General features: G+C 43.0%; 1 protein-coding gene across 2 annotated transcripts; it reads right to left on the reverse strand.

Annotated features, from left to right (window-relative positions):
• Positions 1 to 1,409: 1,409 nt before the first annotated feature.
• Positions 1,410 to 22,057, reverse strand: WDR4 (WD repeat domain 4). 2 transcript variants are annotated; one of them, XM_026036183.1, is made up of 11 exons: positions 22,051 to 22,057; positions 21,165 to 21,227; positions 19,647 to 19,793; positions 16,795 to 16,951; positions 16,098 to 16,210; positions 13,988 to 14,048; positions 12,459 to 12,557; positions 8,132 to 8,196; positions 6,183 to 6,366; positions 5,247 to 5,316; positions 1,410 to 2,532 (listed from the first exon to the last, which is right to left on the reverse strand). In XM_026036183.1, exons 2-11 carry the CDS (start codon positions 21,197 to 21,199, stop codon positions 2,354 to 2,356), a joined length of 1,110 nt encoding a protein of 369 aa, XP_025891968.1. In that variant the 5' UTR covers positions 21,200 to 21,227; positions 22,051 to 22,057; the 3' UTR covers positions 1,410 to 2,353. The 2 variants fall into 2 exon arrangements, with proteins under 2 accessions (XP_025891968.1, XP_025891969.1); XM_026036184.1 differs by lacking the exons at positions 8,132 to 8,196; positions 22,051 to 22,057 and having other exon boundaries at positions 6,183 to 6,320.
• Between the last annotated feature and the right edge of the window lie 6 nt (positions 22,058 to 22,063).

The raw sequence follows: 22,063 nt of genomic DNA on the forward strand, positions 1-22,063 counted from the left end.
CTCCCTGCAACTCTCCTCACTCGGGTAACAGCACAAACAGCGCTGCCCGCGGCTAACCCTGGTCATCTGCAGACACCCCACTGCAGATCCAGATTTGTTCAAAAATTGAGCAGAGTCTCTGTCCCCTTTAGCTTGCAAGTAATGTGCCTAGCTGCCCATTTCTGCTACGCCCGAGTCTGTGCACTGCCACATTGACTGAAGCTACCTCCTCAGGCACAGACTCTGCCCTCTCACATGCTAACTAGTGGTTTAAGCAGTGACCCAACTTTCTTAAAGTGGAGTATTTATTTAGAGTAGAGGCACCCCAGACAGCACAGCAAGTGTTGCATGTGCTCCAGTTTTCCCTCAGGCCAGTGGGAAAAGGCTTTACTTCTCACTACGCTCTTCTCAGAAAACGCATCCCAAAAAGCTGTTGGGACGAATGATTGCCAGCTCTGAAGACATTGGATGCTTCTCAGATTCTGGGGGGCAAACTGGATCCTCAGAGGGAAGAAGGTTCAAGCTTGATCAAGTGTGTTCCATGTTTGCATTTCTTTAATTGCCACCCTGATTGCCCTCCTCCTTGCCTTCCACACTTTATACTARATCAAGAAGATTAGGAAGAGTTTTAATACTTACCATCATTATGTAACACTTACCAGTCACAGCAAGTTATTCCAATTTGGCATAGACCTCAAGCCATACCTGCTTAAACCTCTCCAAGACAGTACTATACTGGTGCAAGTCTTTCCTTCAGGTTACACGAAGTGAGGCTGTCAATCTCAGCAGATATTTTATTAAAACGGCTGTTGTGCCCAAGAAGGTGAAACTCCTCATCTAGTCCAAACGCATCCACCCACCACCTTTGCTGCTGTACACAGGACTGCACGGAAAGTAAGAGCCAGATATTCCTTTGGGTATTACGGAATACAGTGTAATCAGAGTGGACAGAGGTGCTTGGATTGCATTGCATTAGGCTGCAATCCCTGCAGACTGGGCATTGCACTCGCATACTGCATAGAGTTTGGGCAGTAGAAACACTTAGCATTTTGTTTGCAGCCCCTTCCAGAATTGAGACTTTTAACCAGAACAGACAATTCCACTTTGGAGAGTTCACAGGTTTTGCCCAAAGAGACCTTTCCCAAGGCAATCTGACATAAAAGGAATTACTGAAAGAAATGAGACCCTRGAGAGGGTGGCTCTGTACCTACACATATGTGCTTTCATATATGTCCTTCATTCTTAGGACATATATGTGCTTCATTCTTAGGGGGCACCTCCAAAAAAGGACTATGAGAATACACCTCAAATCCTGTAGCATAAGAGGCTTGAGACCTGCAGGACCCACAATAAGGACAAGACTGCAATTCTGAGTAGATAAAGCTCTGCTTTACTGCTGAAGAACTGCTATTCCCAAAGAAAGCTGCAACTCCTCAATGTCTAACACAGTTACATAACCCAAAATATTGGACTGCAAAAAACTGTAAGTGTCCASGATATTCCAGAGATGAAAGCTATATAGAGACCTAGAGAACTACTCATGGTTCACAGGCTAATTCTGAATATTTAAAAGATCACAYAGATTTCTACACGTGGTTTTAGTCTCAGCTGAAGTCCATGCACTATAGTCCGTGCAGACATGATGGCAGCTGGTAGAGGAATCTATATCCTCTGCCTTGTGATGAAGCAACAAGTAACTCCATTCAGCTCTTACTAATAACTGTTCAAAAAGATCTTTCTTGGCCAATTTCAATGTGAGAGTTTTTGCTGAAAGAAGCAGAATGCGCTCATGGGCCTCTCAAATCATTTTCACAGGCACACTAGGATCACACTGCAGTAGAAGGCTCATCTTCCAATAGCATGAAGTTGACACTTTATAGTCTTACTTTCCAGCGTGTAAAATCTATTTTTCGCACTCCTTGTAGAAACATGCTACAAGCAAGAAGCCCTCAGTCAGAACCTAGGCAGAAACCCTATTATACAAACTGAACTGTAGCTAACAAGCCTTAAAAAAGTGTAAAAAAAATTATGTCAACTTTAATCAGTGCATGTCCACCCGAAGAAGCAAGCCTGAACACAGTAGGCACAAAGGAAATCCTGTTTTAAGGAAAATAACATCTCCAATATTCATATATCATGCATCAGAGACTCTTGGACTGTACTTACTAACATCCTTATGCTGTTAGAAGCTTGGACATGTAACAAAYGCAGCACCTGCTGCAAGCAGGGCACCGTTCATGTCAGGCTACCTAAAAACTTCAATCTCAGTACAAATTTAAATGAAATCTCCTCCATAATTTACATCTGRAAACAGTCCAGGACAAGGTGAGCTCTTTTCAGCTTGGTCAAAGTAACGAGCTAATAACAGGCAGTGTCATAGTGACGGTTCTTCACTTTTAATCTTTTTTGCTTGTCCATTAGAGCCATGTTGCAGATCCTTTCTCTTTTTTTGCTGCTGCTGCAACCTCTCCTCTTTCCTCTGCAGGTAGGTGGCCATGTTATCAAAAGAAGCCTTGTAGAGACTGCTGTAGTGGCTCTCTGCACCAACASAACCTGCAATGGCAGCAGAACAAGAACATAAGTAGCAAGGCTCTCATCTTTTACTTCTTGTATCYAACACTGCTCATTCACTTGAGATCCTACCCACTTTATTAAATATCAGCTTTTATATTTCTTGAGCCTGTTTTGAAGCATCTCTCCTGCATTCCAAACAGTCAAGCTTAGCTTCCACTTTTAGGTAAAAGTAACATCTCCAGTACTCATATATCATGCATCAGGTACCTGGGAGGTACCTGAGCAAGCAAAGCTACCAAGCAAACTGTTACATGTGGGACACTTGGGCAACTCCAAAGATCTTTTTTAAACTACAATAAAGCATTTGAAACTACTGCTACAGTAACTTTTTTTTTTCTTTTAAATAAAAAATAGCACTGCAAAGGGTGTATGTTTCCTAACTCCTTTTAGTTGACTTATTTTCTGTAGTATTCATTTAAAACAATCCCCAAAAAGGACAGTAGAAATGATGACCGTTTCCTACAGTACCTATGCAGTTCTAGGCATGCACATGATGGTTTGGTGACACTTTTGTCAATCTGGTATTAATTTAGCATAATATTAATCATAGCACCTATGAGACTGAGTTTAGATGAGTTTAACACCTGATTCAATCTAATCAATATGTGGAGAACACAATAAGACCAGCAGGCTAGGTCCACATTTCTAAACTGACAGAGAATCATCTGGCAAAGTTGTATCCATTCTGTTCTCTACTTGACCAATCAATCTTATGCACTCAATCTTAAGAATTTTTTTTTCTGGCATTAGTTAGGAGGATGGATGTCAAAAACATACACTATCTATTTCAAAATTCACCTACATGTCTTAAATCCTACAGAATCTGACAGCATCACAGRSTGGTTGAGGTTGGAAGGGACCTCTAGAGMTCATCCAGTCCAACCCCCTGCTCCAGCAGGGACACCCAGAGCACGGGGCACAGGGCGGCATCCAGGCGGGTTKGGAAGATCTCCAGAGAAGGAGRCTCCACAGCCTCCCTGGGCAGCCTGTGCCAGGGCTCTGGCACCCTCAYAGGAAAGAAGTTCTTCCTCACATGGAGATGGAACTGCCTGTGTTTCAATTTGTGCCCACTGCCCTTTGTCCTTTCACTGGCCACCACCAAGAGTTTAGCCCCATCCTCTTTACACTCTCCCCTCGAGTACTTGTATGTTGGTAAGATCCCCTTGTCAGTCTTCTCTTCTCCAGGCTAAGCAGGCCTTCCTCACTTAGTCTTTCTTCATAAGACAGACACTCCACTCCCTTAACCATCTTTGTTGCTCTATGCTGGACCCTCACTAGAAGTTCCACGTGAAACAAGTTTATAAAAGGAGAAAAATGAGGCTATGCAAGCATTAAGACGACTGAATTTTAGCAATATAATTATTACTTTCTGTGAGGGAAGTAACTACCTTTTCAAGCACTAATTATGCAGTTGGAATAAGTGCTCATCAAGTGGGCCTCCCCTCACTAATGAACAATAACAGATCCTGTCATCTGAGCAGTCCTCCTTGCCCAGCTGCAGATGCAGCAGGCTACAGTAGATCACAGTAATTTGCCAAGCTGACAAATTATGCTCAGCACATGTTCTCCCGCCTGTTCTTTTTACCTGTCATTCATTGTCACTCAGCTTTCACGCTCTTAACAACCTGCTTGGCCGTAACTATCAAGTCCCCAACACCTACGTGCAAACATTCCCCCTTCCAAAGGAGCACTTGACCTCCTTTCAGATGTTTTAGAGCACCACTAAGTAACAGCTATAACCATAACAACGCAATACTCGGTATTACRATCATTTTCAATAAGACTGCACTTTCCTGCAACTTKGWGGTCWKKSWKRATTAWWWWTAATYMWSMMWGACCWCMAAGGACAGGCTGAGAGCAAGCTAGTGACTGTATCATCTTTTAAGAAGGTTCTGGATCTCCCAGCAAAGCATATGCAGGAGATTTTAATTAATCAACTCTCAATACATACTGAGACATACACTAATATATGTCTCATCTTTTCCTACCTTGCAGCCATAATGTCAGCTTCTGAATAGAGTTAGTGTTCTCTTGAATTCATGGCCCTGCAACTTTGCTTCCAAAGGAATAAATCATTTATTTTTTCCACCATGGTTTGGGGTGGGCAGGTGGGAGGTGGAAATCAAGGGAAGAAAACAATCCTACTCTAAATTTCTTGCATCTATGATGATCTGGTGTTCCTTGGTCAAACTCTTCATCCACCTTAGGCTCCAAATAATCTGCCTTACCAAGACTGACTTCACAGGCCCATCTTTACAGTGACCCTGCTCCTTCCAGAGCACTCTGTTCCCGCTACCTACACTGCACTTTTAGTAGTTTCATGTCCAGACAAGAACACAGCAGAACTTGCAAAGAGAGCAGTAAGACAATCTTTGAAGCACAGTGAGAAGGCATTTACAATGCAGTCCTCTGCTCAGGTACCAGTGTAGAACAGTTCTAATGCTGTAATTCAGATCCTGACATTGGCACCACTTTGTGACAAGACTAATGAATTAAGTGTGTTTAGGTTATCTACACTAATCTCTACAGAAGGACTACAGATTACAAAGACATCCCAGATGGAGTGAAAAAGCTGGAAAGACTAAGTGACTTCAACAGCAAGCAAAATCTACCAGAACTTCTGATCTTGTTCCTAAACCTTATACTTCATTTGTCAAACTGCAGTACTAGGGTCTTTAGACCAAATCTCTCACCTTCAAACATTGTCCAGTTGTCACGAAGATATTTTGACATCTTCTGTAATCCTTTGTCATCAGTTACAGGCTGGGAGGAAAAAAAAAAAAAAAAAAAAACTCTGCATGATGATTTGAGCACAATGAACAGAAAATCTAACATTTCACAATACACTGAAAAATGCAAAAGCTCCAATATGAGCACAGTGTAAGAAGAGTCACCGTAACCCCCAGGATCTCTTAGGCTCCTTCTTCCTTCCCTGACCACTACAGAAACCTGGCCTGAGTTCTGCTAGCCTGGGCCTACCTGTTCTGCTAGGGAAGCTCAGCAGTCTGAAGGAAAATAAAATGGATCCTCACTTAGTAATTTGTGAAATTCCTTTTCTTCACAAGAAACACTAATTAAAAAAAAATATATATATATATATATATATATAAAATATACTCAGAAGTTTAATTTAAAATCATCACACAACTATGCCACTGTTAGTTTTGGACTTGCTAGGATAACAAGGGAGTTGCCAATTATTTAACGGGCAATTACAGAGAACTTGGTAGCACTCAACTCTGACTCCTTGTTCTCAATGCTAACAACTTTAATTTTAATGCTGTCAGAATACCTAGCCCCCACAGGTTCCATTGGAGGGAGTCTTGTCTTTGAGGGATTGTCTAAAGACAATGGTTTAAAGTATTGAGTGTTGTGGCTTGATCCCACTATTCCACACGTTAGCTTTGTAAGAAATGAGACTTTTAATCCTAAGATCTAGGGTAGCTTTGCAGAAGCTTTTCTCTGTGACAGAAGTAGAATGAGATGTATCCAAGACTTAAGTCTTACTCTTAAGACATAAACTATGAAAGCTAAATGGCAAAGTTCTCTGAGTGTTGTTTGTTCTGTTTTCACTACGTCCTGCGGATGATGCAAAACATCCACAATTTTAGTGTGAGACAAATATCTACCTTCCACTGTCCATCCTCTGGTCTGTGCAACAGAAGAGGGGCTTCACTGCTTTCCTGCAAAATCCAGAGATCTCCCGTTTCCTCAAATGCAACATCCCAGCCTCTGTGTTCCAGGGAGATTTGCTGTCTGTGAACTAGCTGTTGGGCAATGGCATCAAGCTGAAAGATGTAGACTGTGGGAACACTTTTGAGAGAACAGACTTAATTATCATAATTACCAAATCCACCTACAACCATCACACGTACAGCAAACTGCAACCACCCACAGCAATTCCAAASACAGCCAAAGCAAAACCACTGGTAACTGCAGAGACCACTGCAGCAGTCCAAGAGAAGTTTACTCATGTGCTCCGAGGCAAGAGCTATAAGATAACCCCGATGTCAAATGTCTTTTTAAATGTTATATGAAAGAAATAGTGGTCAGACTGCCCTTCTTTCAGAAGAAAATGCAGCAAATGGAATTTTACAAGGGTTAGGGGGTTCTATAGGAAATACTAATTTTATAACACTAGCAGCCTACAGGGCCTAACCTGAAGGAGCACCAGTAAAAACTAAACCAGAAGGAATTTCACATTGGTGAAGGGCGGATAAGAAGAGAATCACAGAATCACAGAATGGTTGAGGTTGGAAGGGACCTCAGAGGTCATCTAGTCCAACCCCTCTGCACATGCAAGGTCACCCAGAGCACGGGGCACAGGGTGCATCCAAGCAGGTTTGGAAGATCTCCAGAGAAGGAGACTCCACAACCTCCCTGGGCAGCCTGTGCCAGGGCTCTGTCACCCTCACTGTCAAGAAGTGTTTYCTYAAGTTCCTGTGGAACTTTTGGTGCCTCAGCTTGTGGCCGTTTCCTCTAGTCCTATTGCTGGCCACCACTGGAAAGAGGCCGCCCCCTCCTCCTCACTGCCTCCCTTGAGGTATTTATACACGCTGATCAGGTCCCCTCTCAGCCTCCTCTTCTCCAGGCTGAACAGGCCCAGCTCCCTCAGCCTTTGCTCATAGGGCAGATGTTCCAGGCCCCTCATCATCCTCGCAGCCCTAGGAAGCACCTAGAAGTGTCTGAAGAGGATCCAAGCACCACAAGGGCGAGGCGCCACCGCCCCCCCTGCTGCTGGCAGCCATTTTCCCTCCCAAACGTGGCCTCCATGGAGASGGCTTCCTCGCAGGCCTGGGGCGGGTGCCTGGCGTGCCGGGCAGGAGCTCCCCACGCTGCGGAGATGCCAAAGAAAGCATAACCAGGGCTCATTCCCACACAGAGCCCTCCGAAGGCGCCYGCGCTTCCAGAGCCCGCTCGGACGCTCGCGTGCGGAACTGCTGGGCCCAGGGGAAGCCAGGGCTTCCCGCTCTGGAGAGGAGAGGGTTCATCGGGGGCAGGCTGCCGGCTTCAGCAGCTCTCCCTTTCCTCTGGCCAAGGGATGTAAATTAAAGCAGTTCTCTTGGCAGGCTGAAGGTGATGTGGAAAGAGACGGGAAGAATGTTTATGCATTCCCGCCAGGCATTTCCCTGCGAGTTGGACGGCAAGGTTCCCTCGTTCTTGGCCCCACTGCTCCCTAGTACTCGCTCTTAATGAAATCACATAGGTTTGAACCCAAGARTTCCAACGGCCCTTCCGTGGTTTTAAAATGAAGCAATGTTGCAGTTTTAAACATTTCTAGGTGCAGAAGAGGGCAACAAAGGTTGGGCACTCTGCTGTGACCGCATCCACGCAGCGGAAAAGCAGCACAAAATTCTGCAAAAGCTTTATATTACCTTCCAACTCCAACCTAAATTCCGATCAAATACAATCAGCTCTCACAGGCTTCCTGCAAGACCACAGACATGCCTATGCCACCCAAAAATCCACAGCACCAGGTACTTCAGGCTAGGGGGAAAAGCCAAGACATCCAACAGGGAGACCTGTTTCTCTGCTACAGGACACACGAGACTTTAGCTGTTCCTCCATTTACTCTTACCAGTCACATATAACGGCAACATAACCACCTCGACTGCAGTAGGTTATTCTTGACACAGTGTATTTCTGTTAGGAGAAGGAGAGAAAGAAAGAAAGGAGACAAATTATAACTCTGAGACCATTTAAAGGCAGAGAATTTACATTTAATTCCCTGCCAGCCTTTTAATTTCAGCAGATGTCTTAAACTGCAGTAAGTTAAGTAATATAATTACACTAAAATTGCCCTCAAATATATCTTTTGTACTAATGTAGTTAATATTATAAAGTTTTCCACACTTTTCCCTTTGCAGTTATCTGGAGATCAAACATAGAAGTTTTAACTCATATTTTAACCGTTTTTCACCAGCAGGTAAGATACCGAAGGAGTACGCATCTGCTTTGGAAACCTTTCTCCTGCAAGGCTCATGGTAAAAATACCAGTGTTAAGCCYGCCCAGCTAGAATATCACTCCAATGGCTTAGAGATTATATGGGTAAGCCATTAGAGGCCCTCCTATTTTGTTAAAGAGAACTGTGTAGCCCATATCCTTGTTGGGTTGTCCCAGACTTCAATCTCTATCTAGGTGAAGCTCAACGTGATCTGAAGAGYGAGGCAAGATTACCTCAGGATGTTTTCCTCATTTAACCAAACGACTCATAATTCATAAGAAATACAGTGTTATTTCATGAGGAGTCAGGGAAATGTCTTTGCTGGAAACATCACACTACGTGAAATATATAGCAATTGATTTGAGGCTGCCTGAGTGGGAATTAAGAACTTGGGACTTTTATTTATTTATTTTTTTTTTTGGAAAGTCTCTTACATATATTATATGAAATATAAGTCTGCAAAAACAAAAAGCTGTCTCTAAAGTAAGCAAGTAACAATAACACCACCATTCTGCACAACCAAACCTTCCTGCCACGGGAGCTGTGGGTCATTCCCTTTAGGGCAAACATGTCATCTTGCCAGTTGGGATGTGCCCTTAATGCCTCTTTCCCTGCTGCCAGCCTTCATCTCCTGCCCCACATCACTGGACTGAAGCCCTAGTTCACCAGCACAAGCAACTGCATTTGGAAGTCACCAAAGGATTTTACTCCGTGGGGCAGTAGCTGATGCACAGCATGGCCAGGAGACTCATTCTGGAATTCTGCAATCAACCAAGCCAGGAAAGCAAAACAGGCTGCGCAGCTCCCAAACAGCCAAGACAGCAACTTTAATCCAAGAAACTAATGCTCCATCCACAGTACGACCACAAGAAGATGAACCAGCTTCAGGAAAGTCCATTAACAGTATCAATAGAGCCAAAAAAAACCCCAAGTTACACGGTGCATCTCCAGCAAGAGAAGAAAGGAACTTGCTGTGTGATACAGTCTTATTTGGGGGAGGAGGAGGGAAGCCAGAACAAGAGCCTGCAAACCACCCAGCAGCGGGCACCTGGATCGTTTCTTGGACAGAAGATTTTCTGAAGGCCACTGCCAAACCAAAGACATGTTTAAGAGCTCTTTCGAACAGCTGGGGCTGCTCTGCAGAAATCAAGTGCTACTCCATAGCTGACAGTGGGACCCAGGCCTCCTGTATAACACGAGCATAGAAAGGGGTTATGATTTGAAATACAGGACAGCACGAGGTAGAGGGGGTTGAATCAGCAAGAGCCGCTGTAGCGAACACATCTGATGCTAATTACCACAGGATGAATCCCTTTACGGTGCAGCTTTGGAGTAGAACTGACAGCTCCTATTGTCCAACACGACCAYGTTGCTTAGACATTTACGGAAATAAAAGACGACATTAAAAAAAAAAAAAAAAAAAGGATTTTTGTTTCTAGTAACAAAGCTTCCTTCTGACTGTCTCCTGGCAAACGCGCAGGACGTAAAGGCAGTGATAGGAAGCACCCACCTACGCAGCTCAGTGCTTTGTCAGGCAGACAGAGGGTTCTGTGAACTCAAAGTATTCAGCAGCTCTCCCCAGCGCTCGCTGGGGAGGGAGGAGAAGAAGGTGTGAAGCAAGTGTTAATCACAGCCTGGCAGGGACAGGAAAATGCATCTTTTCCGAAGGCTCCCTRCCTTCCTCCACATAACACTAGGTAAGTTAATGTTCACCGGAGGGAACACACACCCCACACCAGTATCTTGATGGAACGCCAATGAAAATAGTGAACTTAAGAAAAAGGACAAGAGAAGCCTGTGATGAACTGCAATTCACTCGATACCCTCTCTGCTGATTCAGTAGTTATGTGCCAGCGTTATCAGCCTGCCAACACTTTAAAATTAACTTTGATGTCATCTGTGAGAAAAAACCCTATGAAAAATTAATGTATTGAAGCACTGGGGTGGAGTAGTGCAATTCATGTTCTGGACTTTAAACAAGCTTCTGTTGTCAGGAATATCAGATGAGGTGAAAGCTCTGAAAGGGAAAAATACTTATGCAGCACTATATGGAATTAGAGAAATACTCCTACTCTAGTGGGAAAACGAACGGGGGATCTACAACCCTTCTGCTGAAGCCAACACTGTGGTGCTCTGGAACACTCCTCATTTCCCAAAACAGACATATTTTGCTTGGCAGACGATGAAAATAAACCCACATTTACATGCTCATATGGCCTGTCATTACTAATGAAACACAGTAATAACCAAATCAAGTGGTTCAGTTCAGGCTTCAGTGCATTCAGAGTGGGGAGGGAAAAAAAAAAAAACACCCTTGAAGCCAAAGAAGAGCTTATATCCAAACTGATCTCTTGCAGTGAGAATCACCAGCACCGGGCAGGCAGGTTAAACCTACCAAATGCTGACTGCGGGGACRTTCTGTTGTGTCCAGAATCCAGAATATAGGTGGCAGACCAGATGGTGAGGATCATCTTTGGTAGAGCTGCACGGCCAGGATTGCTAACTAGCACCCCTGGTCAGAGGCAGCACTAGAAGCACCAAAAAAGACAGTGCCAGAAGGAAAATACAGGCTTCTTTTGATCCTGTCAACCCTCAAGAAACTGTCTCTCAGGATTACTCTGGTTAAWCCTGCCTGGAACTAGTGCACTGGTTAGTACATATAGTATATGACACAATATTGCAATGGCCACGCAGTGGTTTAAAACCATGAACAGCCAGTAAAAGCAAAGTATATATTGACAGTGTGTAGGAAGATGGCACCCAGGTGGCACTGCCCAGTGCTAAGGGTTAAACCCATCTGTCATTTAAGGTTTAAACCTCTCTGTCACTCACCTATCTCTCATCACTGGGACTCTGCCTCATGATCATTACAAAGGCTTAAGACCTCTGAAAGCTGCCTGGGTCCTCTGCACCCCACAAGCATGATAAAAATCTAGGGGTATTGGAGGCAAATTTTATAAGGACGGTATGAACTGGTACTAAGTAGAATTGGGCAGATTCAAGGAACAGGTCACCCTGAGGTTTCCAAAAYGACCATTAAGAGACACACAGTACATACCACATGCCAATACCTGCAAAACACTGCAGGAATAAAGTTCATTAACTCATGCTCAGGTAGGGTCATTTCGCTTTTTGTTACTGTTTACTCACAATGGGAGGAAACAAAGACGCTACCAGAGATTTCTGAAGCAATGGAGACTACAGAGAGACTCCATCAGCAGAGGGTATCTCCAGAAGGCACACTATCAGGTGTACCAGGAGATGACCACTATTATTAAACTATATTGTAAGAATTTCAAAGGCATTCTTAGAGATGAAGCTCTTCCTTTCGAGCAGTTGCTGTTTGTTCCTCTTAGGTATATGGCAAGTTACTTATTAGTCCTCAATAGTTCTATAATGCTCGGAAGCAAAACATTTTAAACACAGACCATGCATTCTCCCAAAGGAAACAGCTTACAGGAGTCCTGAAGACACAGATCGACATATATCAAATTATGCTGTTTGCAAACAGGCGGTTGCTTGCTACATTTAAACACAAAGATTATAAACTCTGGCTTGGGAACTCCCTGCTCCAGGGAGTTTTTACTCAGATATATACTGGTTTTTACTCAGATACAACTTCAAGTGGTGTTAAAGCTGCTACTTCAGTATTTTTAAGTGGGTTAACTTGCASTGTGTAAAGCTAGAAAGAGCTATCTTCTGACTAAGAGACTGAGGCATTTTTGCTTTTCAACCTACAAACTTATATGGGGGCAGAAGTATGAAGAACTCCTAGTTACCACTTGGCATTTTTAGCGATGCAAGCAAGATATGAACGAATTTGAGGGATTTTCTTCCCTTCCCCAAATCCAAGCTCTTCTCCCGACCCCTAGGCCTCGCAGGGAAGCCCTCCTGCCAGGGAGGCGGCGAGGAGGCGGCTGGGGAGGAGGGCACGGGCAGGAGGCGACGGCGCGGCCCTACCTGGGGCGTCGGGGCGGCCTCGGGCCGGCGCAGGCTGCTCAGGTGACAGCAGAACACCTCCTTGCCGCTCCTGTACTCCCAGAGGCGCACGGTGCAGTCCTGGGCACACGCAAGGGGACACCACACGGGCGGGTTACCAAGGGCGCAAAAAGAGGCAAAAAGAGGCCACTCGGGGCCTTCAGCTGAATGCMGTCTCCCTGAACAACTTCCCACAGAAACTGCTACGTAGTCATGCAGTTARGATCTCAAATTGCAGAAAAAGCATTTTAATTAACATTTTTTCTCCTTAAATATTAAATTATTCAATCATGCTAACTTTAATTCTCCCTTTGAAGTGGAAATTGGGTAGCTGGAGGAATGGATTTCAATATGTCTCATATAGCCCAATAATACCTAGCTCAGTATTTTAATGGCAATTCTTTAGGGTTGCCCTTTTCCCCCCAACTCTTATTAGGAATCAAATTCTCATTTGATTTACTAACCTCCTGGAGAGAAACTAAAGACCTCTCTAGAAAAACAGAGCCATTAAGGAACTTCCTAAGACTGAAACACAGCCCTAACAAAGCACAAAAACTAACACTAGAGAGGCTTAAACAGGAATTAGAGAAGAACAAGCAATAACAGTTACAGCAGCAGTAACACCATTTGAAACCAAGAGCTATGCTCAGCATTGACACAACCTTCACAGAAAATATTTTTTTTTCTTCTTATGCAGCTCTGGTAGTTGGAGATACAAGGAATATTATTTCCTGCTTGGTCAACTCCATTTACTTAACTCTTTACACTTCTGGCCTGACAGCAGGAGTCCATCAATTTATATATATATATATATATATATATATATATACACACATAAATATCTATATATTATATAGATAGATATAGATATCTATTTATATATATTTATTTATATATGGGAAAACCTACCTCACTTGTTCAGCTGCCACCCAAGGCACTGTGGAGCACTGCACTGCAGTCTCTACACAACATCCATGGGACATACAGCAGGGACGTACAGATGAGGACACAATTCGAAAAAGGTCTCATAGTGAAAAGCAAGTGGGAGGGGGAAGAGGGAACTGCTCTTTAATCTTAAGTGCTCTGAAGAAATCTGGGATTCAAAGGCCATAAATTCTCAAGATGGTCATTGTCATGGCAGGCTGCCATCRTATTGATTTGCTTCAAAGTTGTTTAAATAGTCAATTGATTTGTTTGTCCTCTGWAGCAAGAGTTATTCATGAGGAAATACTGAGGACTTTGCGATTTAATCATCCCAAAGATGTTAACAAGCAGCTAGATTTGTTATAAACACAGTTAAATGGCTCCTATATGACCTAGCAATAGGATGGTTAAACACAGAAGAGAAGCCAAGAAAGGGAGTGAGGGTCATAAGAAAGGGAAAGCTGGAAATCAAAGAGAATTTATTCTCAGAGTCCCGGGGAGTTTGGAGGGAAACACAAGCACATAAGGGTTTTAAAGTCTAAATTTTTAGGGGGGCAGAACTTTTTAGAAGAAGTTGCAATACATACCCCAGAAGCTGACAACAGCAAATCTGGATAGTTGGGTATTACAAATATTTTGCTTACAAACCTAAAGGAAAAGTAGTCAAAAGTTGAACTCTCTTACATGACACAYTGGTCTTTAAACACACACAATAAGAGAACTCACCCATTTTAAGAGAATCTTATAATAACTAACAAACAGATTGTCTCCATTAAGCTAGTTAAGAAAAACATAAAATATATCTACTATACTTAGTGTGTTATTAACTTGGAGCTCAGCAACATAAAACCCAGTACACTTAGATATTTAMCAAGCAGGCACTCTTACTTTTGCAAATGAGCATAACTTTAAGGCTACTAAATAAAAATAAATAAATAAAAGATCTGGTCCCTGTAACTCAAGCTTCTGTGACAAARCAGTAATGACAGGTGCAGACAACCGTAACGGATTCACCAAGTCATCAAGCACACCATTAAATGAGGAAAATCCAGGAGCATGAAACAAGACAGAACAATTACAGTTACAGCTGCTGTCTATACACCTTTACTTATTATTTAAATATTCAACTTATTTAAATATTGAACTTTTAAATACATTTCAAGCAGTTTACACTATGTGTCTTCCCACTGTGCAAGCACAACTCTTGAGATGGACACAACAGCCCTGTTTAAAAGCATTTTTCTGACCACCAGGTTTTGCGTTCATTAGAAAGTACAACCATGTCACACAGCAGGACCAGACACAGCTGCACAAATAYGCTTCAAGAACCTGTCTGACCAAGGGCTACTTGGATCTCCAGTATGTGGAGTTTGCAGATTTTAAACTACGCCAACTCTCCCCAGGTTAGACTACCAAACGATTTCATTAATCTTTGTCATATACACCTTATTAAAACACCCTTCTGGGCAGCTTGCAGTGCAGGCTGCCTAGTACCTCTAGCTCGCTGCGCCGACCACAACCCTCGGCCACCCCACAGCGCGTTGGTCGCCCCAGGCCGCGTCACCTTGTGAGGGAAGGCGGCCCGGGRGGCACTGCTGTCCCCGAGGAACCCAGCAGCCACATGCAGAGCTGGGCACCTTGCAGCCCCATCGCTGTGGGCCTCACAATGCAGCTACAGCCACAACCAAAACCTGGCAGCGGCTCCCTGCACCCACCYCTCCCCTCGCCCTGCCACCCAAAAAAAACCCAACCAACCAACCAAAAACGCCCAAAACAATGTCTCCAAAGCCCACCAAATGAATACAGATGGAAGGTAAAAAACAGAAGATTTTGAAAATACCACAACCAACAGTCATTTTAAAGAAGCAAAACATGGATGGAAAAAAGTCTTTTAAAGTATTTTCCATTTGAGCTTTTCATGGGAGGATTACTGAGAATAAGACAGTCCCTCCTTAGCCCTCCTCCTCCTTCCCCCTACCAAAAAAAAAAAAATCACTACACCAACTCCAAGACCTTACCTACTCTTATACAAAATAAATAAATAAACCAACGGCTCCTCCAGCAGCCAGTGGATTGTTTTGCTGCCTTCCCTCCAGAGACAACTGTAAGGAAAAAAGCACCCTTCCTTTTTTAAGCAGAGGGAACTCTGCATCCTCCTACACCCTTACGAAGGGAATACAGCAACGCCCTCCATCTTCSATGCATCTTCCACATATCCTTCTTTTTGTCTAACTGTCCTCGTCCACAGCAGAAGAACCCATCTCAAAGACAAAACAAACTAAAAGAAAAAACTACATACACACAGTCTCTTCCTCAGATACTAGAAAGGCAAAGAAACCAACAGAAGCCATTCCTAGAATCTGCAAGATCATTTTACAGCCTTTAGTTTATCGCAGTCTAATGTTTAGGTGGGCAGTGCTTCCTTCATCCTATTGATACAGCCGGCTTTTTATCCGTACTACTGCAGCAGCTCCGAGATTAAGCTCTGCACCAAGATGCTGTTTGAGTACAGTCTGCCCCAAAACCAAAGACTCCTTCTTCCTAAGACTAAGGTARGCTCTCTCCTGAGCTAACAAAACCCCAGTCTCTGGGGTATGTATCTCCAGTCTAGATGTTGCTTAATACGATTCTGGGAAACAAGCACTTCATCCATCCAGTCACAATGAAGATGTGCACATTAAAAGCCTTACAACTTACTCTTTGTGTCCTAGACAGTAGGAGACAATGTTATGAGGAGCTTTAGCCAAACTGACCCTGATCTTCTCGTCTCTGTCGGCCGTCAGGATATACCGGTCATCAGGACTCAGCGCCTGTTGGTAAAGACGGAGCTTTAGTGCCCAATACCTGAACATTTCTTTTAATGGAAAAAGAAACCAGTAAACTATTGGTTTCTCCCTACTCTGAACAGCCGCTGCAAGCATTAACCCACATGTCTCCACTCACAATAGAAGCAAATCTTTGTGACAGTAACGTTCTTGCTCACTAAGACAAGCAGCACTGACCGAGTCCAAAGAAAGCCACTGCACTTCAGAAGCACAGCAACAAACCTACTGCATCTTARAAAGAAAGAAACATATCATACTGAAGAGCTAAACTGACATAAAAGAACTGAAGAAATTCCCATGTTTCCACGACTGCTACGTGGAGAATTTCTGAACAATCACGCTCCGAGGATAGACAACCCATGTGTTTCCTTTCCAAACCTCTGCGTTCAGACACACTCAGCTGGAAGAAACACAGATCATCTACTTGGTCTATACAAACGGGGACTAGAGATCTTGGGAAGTGTGGGAGGAAGAAGAAACTCCAACGCTGGGGCTGAGACAACAACGAAAAATCCAAACACAAGCACAAAGCAAGTCTGTACACAAGCTGCATGGAAGCACCAACTTACCACATCTGTTAGCAGGGACAAGTGACCCAGTTCAAGTTTTCCTTCTGCTTGGGGTTCTGTTATTGAATACGAATAGACATCACCAGACTTGTCTGCAACCAGAATCTTATCCTCAGCAGCTGTAATAAYGAGGGCAGTACATCTCCTGTTCACAGATCTGAAAGACAAATGGTGCAGCTTCAGTACTTTTGTATGGCAACTTCRGCAAGTTTGGACTCAGACCCACTTAAACACAAAAAACCCTCCAAAGACTGCCCAAGGAGCTCTCATTACACGCCACGTCCTTGAAATGACAGCAACGATTGCAATGCCAAGGGAGGGTAGATGGCAGAGGGAAGAGAACTTGATCCTATTAAATTACTATATAATTGTAAACATCTGGGAGATGGGAGAAAGGACAGCATTAAAAAATACACGTCTGTATTTTGCATAGGTATTTTCTGAATGGAGCATTTAACTAGGCAGCTGGCCAGTTTTCTAAACAAGGCTTGGTGGACTCCCTTGCAATATCGGTAACAAAAATACAAGCTAAACACACCAGAAAGGCAGGCAAAGTGGGAATTCTCCCACTAAAAAGTCTTCTGCGATGATACAATGTAGAAAAGGTGTGTTGAAACCATTTCTCCAACCGCTACTTTGTACYGCAAAAAGCAAGTCCTTTGTGAGCCTCAAGGACTCTTCCTCCTCACATTCTTTTGCACTTTAACAGTGTCAGAGTCTTGGTGTCTCTTGTTCATATAAAACACTGAACTCAGTCTTCCCTGCTGTATCTTACACTATCTTATCTGGTTGTATCTTACAGTTACGGTTGCTAGTGGAGCAGATAATGGTTTTCTCATGACTTTTCAGGTAAGCATATGCACCCTGTGTCAGAAAACAAGTTTTAAAACAGGTTTAATCATTTATTATAGAGAAAGCTTCTGCACCGTGACAGCTATTGTTATGACTGTTACTGTTTTAGTTTTATTACACTGCTTTTCCAAAACCCTTCATGTCTGTTTATATAAGACCATAGATACCAGAGTTCATAAAGAAATGCACCTTTCTATTCACCTGCTACTGAAATTCAGTGACTGACCTTTGAAGGTGAAAGAAGAGATATATTGTTCTTCATATAGACAGATAGATTGAAATTTAAGTGCTTTTTCGTGACTGATAAAGGAATGTCATAACAAGGCATGGATGCCTATTAAGGTGTCACAGACTCAGAACAGCTTTGCAAGAGGCATTCTCCCAACAAGAAAAAAATATTCTGACTTCAGGTTTGGGTGTACTGCCTTTGCTCTTATGTGCATTCAGAAGTTCTCTTCCTCTGAAATGAACTTATTGCAAAAGCCAGCATTGCTTGAAAACTTTAACAGTGTGCCACAAAATGTTGCAAGTTACACAGCAAAACTCAGGCACTTCTTTTGTAATGCAATGATCATTTTGTCTGTGTTCCCATTTTTCTAACAAGAAGCAGTGACATTGCCATACAAATCAAACTGTAGTCCTACATGACCTTTTAGCAGAAAATTAAAAGGCTAAATGATTAAGGAGAAAAGTGTGCAAGAGAAAACAAGAGGACAAAGTCACACTCGCTCCAGATCAGGCATAGTAGACTCATACTGCCACAGCTAGGGATTAGGCAGACTCTGRAGAGAAATTATGCAAAGCTCACCAAGTATTATACTATGCAAATAAACTTAACAATGGCAGTATCAGGTATTTCAATAAGCAAGACAAACATAAGTGACTGAAAAAGTGGAGTGAAAAGTGAACTTTTCCACTGGAAAAAGTGGAAATCACTTCTGGATTTGGAAAAAAACAGTGGTCAGAGACTTATTTTACCTTTTTGTCTAAGTCACTAGTACAGCAAAAAGGTGGCCATGTATTTCACAACTGAGAAAAAGATACTACTGACACAAAACTATCAGGGAGTTTAGTTAAAGAGGAGTATTTGAAATTACATGACTTTTTTTTTAAATATAGTAGCAAAGAGGGGGCTGCCTTTTTGGCTCACTGGACTTTACAGATATCAGAAATAGGAAAAAAAAAAAAAGAAAGAAGAAAAACTCTTAGAAGTTAAGCTGAGTAGAATAGAATTCATCATTTCTGAGGGTTTTTTTAGTGCTTATAAGATTGGTTAACCCACCCAAGGTCCATCAGACCTAGCGAGCACCCACTGCTGCAAACACAGCCAAGCTGACAGAGACTGCCAATGACTTCGCTATCAGAGAGCACTAGAAGCAGAAATCTCACTCACATCCTGAGTTATTTACTCAGAAAGTCCTTCCTAACTTCTTTTTTTTTTTTTTTTTTTTTTTTTTTTTTTTTTTTTTTTTTAAAACACAGACAATTGTCACAAGCAACAATGAAAAACTTGTAAATGAAGGACCTCTGGTGGTCAGCTATAGACTGTTTTCTCAAGAAGAGAGAAGAAACAACCACAGAAGGAAAAGAGCTGCCAGCATCTCTAAACATATGTTTTTAAGACAGATTCACAAGCACCCTGAAATATACTCATTTGCAAATTTCTCAGAGATCAACAGAACTGGGCAATGTGCTCACTTCAGTACAGCTCTTAAAGATCCAACCTTAATATCCACTAGGAACACATACAGACTCAGTTCTTAAAGATGGAAATAACTAACTTTTGGAATAAACCAAGAGATTTTATTTGCCAAAGACAGAAAAGTCTGCAATCTCAGGCTTAGTGTGTGACATACGATACATAATGTCTGGACAGATACCTTTGAAATCCCAAGAACATTAGATTTGAACAAAAACAACAACAGATTCCCTTTCAAGAACAACTATTTTATAAGCTTAAGTAACTAGTCACAGATCCTTAATGAAACCTGCTTCCTTACCTGACACTAACACATTCCCACGAAGGCTTGGTATGGAACAGAATCAGACGTTTGTTGTCATCTGTCAAGGCAAAATAATTTCCTGATAAGGAGAAGGCAAATGCTAAGATGTCATCACTTCCTTTATCTGTTGACTGTCCATCCTGCCTATTATAGGAAAGAGAAAAAAAAAAAAACAGGTTCACAGACTGAAGTAGAGTTACACAAATCCCTAGGATGCCTCTAATCCCAATCTCTCCTCCCATTACAGTAGGTTGCTCAGGCCTTGCTCAGTTAAATTTCAGATCTCACCAAGAATAGAGATTTRAGATAAACACTCGGGGCACTGTTACCGCACCTCAAGATTTGGGGCACTGTCACCACATTTTCAAGATGAAACTTCCTCAAGTTTGATAYCACTCTTGAATTCCGGACTCAGATYGAAGACAATTATTAGCTGGCGTCTCAAACAATGTAGCCTCACTATCCAAGTGTATACTGTAAATAGAAGCTGCTATAAATTAGATAAACTGTCTTTTTGAACTTAAAAGGCTAGAATCTAAACATCCTAGACTAAAATTAGAGCTTTCTTCTTAAGGCATGTCTCCACTTTACAGTGGAGCTCAGTGCAACGACATCGTGGTWCAAGTGATCACAGCGGATCCACGAGCGCCATGCAAGGACTTGTCCTGCATGCCCAAACAGTCAGATACAGGACTTTGCTGCACTCCAATTTTCTGGCTTTCCAGACTGCATGGTTTAGTACCTAAGGATCTCCACACCACATCTTACCACACAGGGAAGATTTGTAAGAACAAAGAATTCAAGAAGAGCTGAAAGGTTAGGGCTAAATACAGGGGGATTGTTTGGTTGTTTGCTTTTGTTGTTGTTGCTCTGTTTTATAACAGTTCCAGCTTTTTTAAGTATTCAATAATTTTATAGCTGGGGGGTAAGATTTAGATTTCTTTGTTCTCCCATGGTGGAAAGAAAAAGGACCAAATAAGAAGCAGCGGATAATAAAGCTTAGGCCTGCATCACTACCTGCTTAAACAAGTACTAGGGTTTGTGTCTGTACCAGACAAATTCAGTGGAAGACAGCAGGACTACCTACAAGGAATGCAATTCTCAGTGACTGAGCTTAAACTAAGATTGGTTCAGTTTTAGAAATCTTGTGATTTAGAGAATAGTTCTGAAGAAAAACTTGTACACAGAGAATCTATACTGGTCTGTCTTGAGTGACTTAAGATTAAAAGAGAAAAAAGTTGTTGCGATCAAGAAATCATACAGAAATCCAATCGCAGTACTGATGTCTCAAAAACAAACCAAAAACTCTTTACAGTAACCCTACTAAGAAGTTGAAAATAATGCATGTTTTTACAGGTAAAACTACAAATCCTTCAAGGTTAGGAAAAAACACTTGACCATCACTTTTCACACAGTCATTCCAAGCCTTTCTTTTATTTTCTTCACTGACACACACCCTTGGGAAGGGACACAGCCTCTAGGGAAGCAGCAGGTTGTCTATGCATGTTCTCTCACCCTTTATTCCCTACAGGCTTCTTCTCCGCATTCATGCAATCATACACGAAGAGACTATCATCACTGTGAACAAAACAGAAAAAAAGAGAAAAGCCTAAAAACACTGGAACTAGAACAGTCATTAATTTAACCATAGTAAGTGCCAACTCTTTTGTGATGCACTATTACTACACATATGAGCAACTGACCCCTCTGAGAACCACCCCGGACAACAGGGCCCCTAAAGTGCTACAGATACAGTAAAAGTTGAAAACCTGCTACTTTACACCCACACAAAACAGAAACCATCATCTGCTGGCAAAATATTCRTCTTCTTTCCAGCATATGCTGAACACATTTTACTTCAGTCACAATATACTATGAACATGAAGTAAAATAACATTATTTTATTTCAGTCAGGTTCCTCAACGTGGTAAACTCGTTGAGGATTTACCTCAATTTTGCGATTTACTCGTTGAGATTGTGGCATTTACTGACCTCTCAAAGCAGTAACATTGATATGGTGGTTGCACAGTCGTGCCCAAAACTGCCAGGGCAGGAGAGCTGGAGAGCTCTATTGCCTGCAGCTGTGAACACGCACAGATGTGTGTCCTGCTCTCCAGCTACACACCGATGGCTCCAAACACACACAGCCCCGGGGAATCCCTATGGGGGGAAAACACCCCGCAGGGCCGCCGGGCGCTCCGGGCAGGGCCCGGGGGACAGCGCAGAGCTGCTGTAAACACCGGCGGGCCGCGCGGCCTGGCCTCGCTGCGGCGGACGGCGCCACCCCGCAGCCCCGCAGCCCGTGCGAAGCCGCTCCCGCTCCCCAAGGCCGCACGAGGCCGGTGCCCGCAGAGCGGCCCAGCCCCGCGCGGCCCTTCCCGCCCCTCCGCGCCGCACTGACCCGGGCTCGCCGT

Source organism: Nothoprocta perdicaria, unplaced genomic scaffold, assembly GCF_003342845.1.
Source record: "Nothoprocta perdicaria isolate Ctin4 unplaced genomic scaffold, notPer1 scaffold_171, whole genome shotgun sequence".
NCBI lineage: Eukaryota > Metazoa > Chordata > Aves > Tinamiformes > Tinamidae > Nothoprocta > Nothoprocta perdicaria.